At 54.4% G+C, this 6,356-nt stretch overlaps 5 protein-coding genes across 5 annotated transcripts; 3 read left to right on the top strand and 2 right to left on the bottom strand.

The window, feature by feature from the left end:
* Positions 1-592: 592 nt before the first annotated feature.
* K437DRAFT_78161 (uncharacterized protein) lies at positions 593-1,799 on the top strand. Its single transcript, XM_013384342.1, has 2 exons — positions 593-815; positions 949-1,799. The coding sequence occupies exons 1-2, from the start codon at positions 808-810 to the stop codon at positions 1,523-1,525; spliced, it is 585 nt and encodes a 194-aa protein (XP_013239796.1). The 5' UTR covers positions 593-807; the 3' UTR covers positions 1,526-1,799.
* Positions 1,800-1,838: 39 nt separating this feature from the next.
* Positions 1,839-2,610, bottom strand: K437DRAFT_260371 (uncharacterized protein). The gene is made up of 2 exons (XM_013384341.1): positions 2,345-2,610; positions 1,839-2,250 (listed from the first exon to the last, which is right to left on the bottom strand). Exon 2 carries the CDS (start codon positions 2,145-2,147, stop codon positions 1,908-1,910), a length of 240 nt encoding a protein of 79 aa, XP_013239795.1. The 5' UTR covers positions 2,148-2,250; positions 2,345-2,610; the 3' UTR covers positions 1,839-1,907.
* A 14-nt stretch (positions 2,611-2,624) lies between these two features.
* K437DRAFT_276984 (uncharacterized protein) lies at positions 2,625-4,090 on the top strand (the record flags this gene model as incomplete). The annotated part of the gene is made up of 4 exons (XM_013384340.1): positions 2,625-3,013; positions 3,098-3,463; positions 3,532-3,684; positions 3,755-4,090. The coding sequence occupies exons 1-4, from the start codon at positions 2,972-2,974 to the stop codon at positions 4,088-4,090; spliced, it is 897 nt and encodes a 298-aa protein (XP_013239794.1). The 5' UTR covers positions 2,625-2,971.
* A 32-nt stretch (positions 4,091-4,122) lies between these two features.
* Positions 4,123-4,867, top strand: K437DRAFT_78150 (uncharacterized protein). The gene has a single exon (XM_013384339.1). It carries the CDS (start codon positions 4,361-4,363, stop codon positions 4,805-4,807), a length of 447 nt encoding a protein of 148 aa, XP_013239793.1. The 5' UTR covers positions 4,123-4,360; the 3' UTR covers positions 4,808-4,867.
* K437DRAFT_78195 (uncharacterized protein) lies at positions 4,868-5,896 on the bottom strand. Its single transcript, XM_013384338.1, has 2 exons — positions 5,821-5,896; positions 4,868-5,677 (listed from the first exon to the last, which is right to left on the bottom strand). The coding sequence occupies exon 2, from the start codon at positions 5,493-5,495 to the stop codon at positions 4,929-4,931; it is 567 nt and encodes a 188-aa protein (XP_013239792.1). The 5' UTR covers positions 5,496-5,677; positions 5,821-5,896; the 3' UTR covers positions 4,868-4,928.
* Between the last annotated feature and the right edge of the window lie 460 nt (positions 5,897-6,356).

Genomic DNA, 6,356 nt, shown 5'->3' with positions numbered 1-6,356 from the left:
AGAGGTAGAGGTAGAGGTAGAGGTAGAGGTAGAGGTAGAGGTAGAGGTAGAGGTAGAGGTAGAGGTATTCGCAAACGGTCATCCATTCAGCCAAAAGGTTATCCATTGCACGTGACAGCAGCAGCAACAAGGCCAAGAATGGCAGCGGCGGCGGCAATAAGGACGAAAAGCAGGCAAAGAATGCACCAGTATCGAGCATAACAGAAGAAACTGGTGAGCTGTGGCATGTCTTGCTCCAGGACACGAGAATCTTTCCCGAGAGTGGAGGTCAGGCACGCTATATGGGAACGCTGCAGCTGCTCGAGTCTGTCAAAAGGCCACAGCCGGCCGAGCTTCCGGTCATCTCTGCCGTTCGACGCAAACTTGATGCCGTGCATACAGCCCGTATTCCCTCAGACGCGTCGCCGGAGAGTCTGCTCCAACTAGGTGCAAGGTCCTCTCGAAGGTCGCCTGGCAGAGACGCAAGAACCACATTCAGCAGCATAGGGGCAGCACCTCTTATCTGCATACCTAAATGCGCTTGATCGGCCACTGCCAACGCTTTCATTGGACCTCGCCGCTTGTCCACAGCCGTGATTCGTCGAGCACCTGCGCGCTCCGAAGGATGCGGAGCTAGAGAGCACCAGAGTAGAACTGAGCGCCTCCATCGAGCGGGGTTATTCGATCTCTGTTGCGGTCGAGCCAATGGAGCACTTCACAAATGCGCCAGCAAAGCTGGCTTAGAACTACGCAACTGGTATAGACGGCACGGGTGACGATGTCAAACCTGAACGCGTCATCCGAACCGTCAATATCGGCGGGATAGACATGAATCTGTGAGTGTGACACGGTCGCTCCAGAACCAACATGGCAGAGCTGGCCCCAAGTATCGAAATGAGACAGATGATGTGGGACACATTGGTCGTCTCTTCTCTTCCTGCACTACATATCTACCCTGACGCGTCCAAGATCCGCAGGAGCAACGTGTGCCTATACTTTGACGTCGGGCGCTGCGCCTTGCACAGCTTGTTCAAGTCGTTCGGCATCTTGGCGAGTATATCGCGCACCCTCGGCTGCGCGAGGGGGAGACGACCATGCGGCTGGACTTGCTGATGGTCATGGAGAAGGGCGCCAGGAAGCGCGAATTCCAGCTCAGGGAAGAGGTCGCGCTGACCCTTGCGGAGGCTGTCGTGCAGTCTGCTCTTTCGCCTTTGGTCGTAGACGGCATTGGGGAAAGCGGAACATTGGCGCGGCTCCAATGCAGGAAGGAAAAGCTTTACGGCATGTACACTCTGCAAACGCACCATCAGCACGCTGCGGCGAACAACGGCCCAGTGCTGCACATGTGCGCAGTCACCTTGCACCGAGCCGTCGCATACTTCGAGCTGCTGAGCGCCGTCGCATGAGTTGTTTAGAGCGTTTATCGACAGGTCCGCACGGTGGAAGACCTGCGGACGTTGCTTTGCCTCAGCTCCCGAGCGACCGCTCCAGAATCGCTGCTCGCCATGGGCGACAGCACCGAGTCGCTGCTGATCATCGCATTTGAAGCACCGTCAGCGGCCAGTGCCAGAAGCGGATGGACCAGTCAGTGGTGGCAACAAGGAGGTAGGTGCAAGGCATGCGCCCTTGGCCATGCCCTCGTCCACAGAACAGTTTATCGCCAATGCGGCTGAGCAGCTGTGGAGGGCTTTTGGCGACTGCTTCAAGAGCAGAGGCAAAGGCCGATGGCAGGGCAAATAGACTTATTTCCCTTCTTCGTCTACGGTGAACGCGATTGCCGCGGACGCTAAGTGGGAGAAAGAGAAAACCGGGCGCAAAATGGAGGCATGGAAGCAGGTACTAGAGGGCGTCACGTAGCACGCAGCATGCATTTTTCCATTCTTTCCGTGCTATACATCAGTCAACAGGGCAACTTTGGAACCCCCCAGCTACCGTCCACCTTGTGATGAATCTCTACGCACTTCTCGGACTGCGTCTTTGGACCCATGGCCTGTGTGTGTTTGTGTGTAAGACGTTGCATTCAGCGGGGGGTGCGATGCATCACTCGCATTTAGACCGACGAGACTCATACCGTAGGTGTGCCCGAACTTGGTGTCACCAACGGAGCTGAATTGGAGTATCTGATCTCGCCGGATAACTAAGCGCGGCAGGATGTACAAGTAGAGCATTTCTCCAGAGCGTTTCTACGGGTAGAAGTGTTTTAAAGAACCACTTCTGCAAGACTGTGACGAGCTGGTGCGCGTTGGAGAAGTGGATCAACTTGTCTTCTACCTGGAGATTGGGACGATGGATTTCCATACCGAGGTCAGCCTTCGCTGGGAAACATCGCCGACGATAACGGAGGGAAAACCGAAACGAGACATACATCGAAAGAGGTACCATGTCAGGAAGTTCCCCGCAGGCTATCGGACGTTTCTAGCGTCAAGTTTGTAAAGGTAGGTGCGTGTCTCTGGGTCCGGGATGGTGGGTGTCGTAAAGAAATCACACGCGGGTTGGGACAGCACGCTGCGGCGTGGGGGTTGGAGACCACCCACTATGAAAGATCAAGATAAGGAAGAGCGTACGAAGCGTCTCCTCACAAGCTCCTGAACAGTGGCGTAAGTTGCGTGAGGCACTGAGTGTAGGGACAACTCTACTTTGTCGAAGACGTAAGGAAACAAATGGATTAAAAAAGTATTGCTCGCCAAATGTCGAGGCTCGGCCCTCCCGCTTATCGCGAGCACAGATAATATCTCGGGCAAACATAACCTGACTGCGCCCTTACTGCGCGTACTATGGACCTCCATATTGGCAGCGCGTTCATCTTGACTGCTGCCTCCCTTCCTTGCTCAGTGCATCTGACATGTCCAGCATCGCCGGACGGCGTCCTATCCACCGAAGCTGTTGGCGGGTACATATAAGTGCGGTGCGTGATCAGAAGGCGCATCGGGCAAAAGCAGTCGCAGCGGTTGTGTGCTTCTCGTGAGCACGTGCACGAGTAGGCCTGCCAAAGATGGCGCTTGAACAGGTCGAGGCAGGAGAAGAGAAGCTCAAGGTGTGTGGAAGGTAGTGAAATTGTACGAGTATATAGGGAGTTGTTTCTGACTGATAACGTAAACTGGGACATAATATGCAACAGAATCTCAACTTACAGCAGCTTCAGAAGAATGTGTACGTGCGGTTGTCGTCCCCACTCGACATCCCCAAAAGCGGTGTCGGTCGCATTTTCAGCGTGTCCAATAGCAAAAGCCTGTGCATAGCAGCGACAAGTGCAAGCTTGCTGCTCCATCCCTTGGAAGGCTTGCGGGAAACATTCGCATCCGGCTCGAATCACTCGACTCCGCAGCTCAGCCCAGCTGCCCAGATTGAGACAGTCTCCCATCCTGCACTCGGAGCGACGCCTAGCTTTGTCAGGTTTGCGGATGCCGGAGAAAGGGTGCTGGTCGGACTGAGCAATGGCACGATCGCAATATGGGAGACTGCCAAGCTCCTTGCATGCGACCTGGTGAGGTTGGATGATACGAGAGACGCTACCGTCAAATGCTGATATGTGAGATCAATGATGCACTGCAGGTGCCAACCGCGGTGCTCCAGCCACCGAGCCCGGGTCTGATTCTGCTCGATCTTGTGGAGAACCCATTGGACCTGCCTGAGTTTCCTGACGCTCTTTACTCGCAGGCGGGCTCGTCCAGCAGGGCAGCAGCAAGCCAGTCCATCATGTTCAACGTGCGGACAGGAGCCTTTAGCACCGGGCTTGCTGCTCATTCGCGTCACATCCGTTTGCTGGTCCATCAAGGGCAAGCAGCTCGCTCTCGGTTTGGTCACCGGGGAAATCATGCAATTCACACCAGCGGGTGAGCAAAAGGACATGACCGTCAAGCCAGAGGAACTCTCCGCCGAGTTTTGCGTCGCCGACTTGCGCTGCATCGAAAATTACGTTTTTCTTGCTACTTACGCGAGCTCGGCCAGCAACGATGCAGACGTCAGCGACGAAGATCAGGTGTTCGTCATATTGCGAGACGCTTCTACCAAGCAGATCAAGTTCGTCCACTTTCCGCTTGACCCTGCGCCCATCTTCGGATTCGGAGGTGGCCCAAAGCAGAGGCGGTACTGCGCAAGGCTGAAAGAATGAGCTGAGTTCAAGCATCTTATCTTCGTTGGCAACGTGTCTAGCACCGATCTGGGTATCATCGGCAGCAAAAATGATGCACGGCCAAATGAAGCCGGTGGATGGAGGAAATTGGAGCTAGAAGAGGCATCGCGACCGACATTGCCTTTGTGATCTGTCGACAAGGATGTCGCCACTTCTCCGGTAGCGCTCAGCCTCGACCTTATCTTCACCAATGTTGACGACCCTAACGCCGCCGCCCGAGGTGAAAGTGAGAAGGACGAATTTCCATTTATGCCCATCCTCTACATCTACACAAACGATGTGGTCTCGCTCGCGTATCACGTCATCCATGGAATTGGAGCAGCGTATGCCTCTATGCAGCAGAACCTCGGTGTCTCGAACGGGGCCGAAGTGGAGATGTCCACATATTCAACAGAAACACAGCAATGCTTTAAGCACAATGTCTGGAGCGATGCCGAGTCCCAAACCACAGGCCACTGCACTACCCTTCTCCGTTGGCAATGCCACAAGGACGACTCCCTCTACCACACTTGCATTCGGTACCCCTTCTGCCTTCGGCTCAACACCTGCTTTTGGTTCAACCTTCGGATTTGGTTCATGAGCACCCGCTTTTGGCCAGGCAACCGCATTCGGTCGAGCAAGTGCATTTGTGCAGACAGGCGCCTTCGGACAACCCAATGTATTTGGCCAAGCATCCCCAGGTGCATCTACCAATGAAGCAGTTGAGCCCAGCATGGGGTCCAGCTTTGGAAACACATCTTCCGGGGGTTTTGGATCCCTAGCCAAAGGGGATGCACCGGCTGGAGAACTTAACTTCGGCAGTGGCGGCGCGATCCAATCAAAGCACAGCAATTCCGGTCTTCGGGGCGGACGTGCCGACCTCATCACACTTCAGTTTTGGCGGGCCTTTCGCTTCCAAAGCGCAGTCTCCGCAGGCCGCACAGCCTTTAGATGGCTTTGGCATATCAGATCTTGGTGACATGCTCGGCGAGTCTGGGGACGGGCAAGAGACGGCTGAGGCACAAAGGAAAGAGGAAGATAGAAAGAACCAAGATGCAGAGGATGCACCTAATAAGGCAAAGAGCGCAAGCGCCAGGAAGAGGACGTGCGAAGGAACCGCGAAGAGAAAGAGCAGAAATGGGCGCAAGAGCGAAGCGGCAAAGAAGAGGAGGAGCAAAAGAAATGTGAGCGAGAAGCGGCTGGGCAGAAACAGCAAGCAGAGATATTCGAGCGCGAGAAGAGAGAGCTTGAGGAGAAGGCACAGGGCAGGCGCAAGGAAGCTGCAAGGCTGAAACAAGCGGCGGAGAAGCTGCCGTGCTGCTTGATAATTGATAAGGTGCGCCAAACCTCTCAACTGATGGAACAGAGTACCACGCCACGAAAGGTGCAGTGGAAAAGGTGACATATGCAGCGAGATGTCGCTGTGAGGGCGACATTTGTACTTGAACACTGCGCGAACACTGGTTGGAAGTGAAGCGCTCTTTTTGCCATGGATACATATATGTACATACGCGTGAACGCCTCATGTTTCAGCTCTACAGAACTTCGTCCAAAGGCTCGATTGATCGCCAAGCCGTGTATGTGCACCTGTGAGCGAAGATGGCAGAGCAAACAGGACATGAATGTGGTACTGCGAGACACTAATCTGAAGAACTTGACAATGCCTCTTCTGGTCAGCGTCCTCGATCTGGAGGCCGGGGTCGCGTGGTCGCAGAAACTAACGTTTCTACCTGCTGAGATTCCTGAGACGTGGTGTAGGCTGTTAAAACGGCGCACTTGATGATCCATTTTGGATCTGCGGCTTTCATATATCTTATCGCTTCCGATAGGTGCCTGACGATAGTTTAATGCGATCAGCTGGGCATTGCGTGGCCTTTCGGGAGGGTCGCTAGTAACCATTGACACGTATGCGCCTGTTGATTTTTTGTTTGCAAGGAGAGCTATTTCAGTTGGTTGCGGGTTTATCATTTCTGTACACTCATGACAGTAGAACGTGGGTGCCAGCGGGGCGAACAGCGTCGCGTCCGTCATCAGCATAGTAATCATTAGTGAATGGGAGATCTGGCAACTGCCAATTGTATGTGCTAGCTGATGAGCCGCGCCAATCGAATGGATACAAAGTGGCTGGCTAGCACCAGCGGCACATGCTCAATCACAAGCGAGAGCCACGGAGCACATGGCTGAGAGAAGACGAGCGATGGAGGTGCCGGTCGGGTGATGAGCCATGCACAGCACCCAACCAGAGTAACAGATGCAAGGCTAGGCA

The sequence above is a fragment of the Tilletiaria anomala genome (assembly GCF_000711695.1).
Source record: "Tilletiaria anomala UBC 951 chromosome Unknown K437scaffold_214, whole genome shotgun sequence".
Lineage (NCBI taxonomy): Eukaryota > Fungi > Basidiomycota > Exobasidiomycetes > Georgefischeriales > Tilletiariaceae > Tilletiaria > Tilletiaria anomala.
This window is presented reverse-complemented; position numbering and strand designations above follow the sequence as displayed.

Bases quoted from the DNA above. Each gene is read 5' to 3' on its own strand.
- K437DRAFT_260371 (XM_013384341.1), bottom strand. From the start codon at position 2,147: ATGCTCTACTTGTACATCCTGCCGCGCTTAGTTATCCGGCGAGATCAG.
- K437DRAFT_78195 (XM_013384338.1), bottom strand. From the start codon at position 5,495: ATGTCACCTTTTCCACTGCACCTTTCGTGGCGTGGTACTCTGTTCCAT.
- K437DRAFT_78150 (XM_013384339.1), top strand. From the start codon at position 4,361: ATGCCCATCCTCTACATCTACACAAACGATGTGGTCTCGCTCGCGTAT.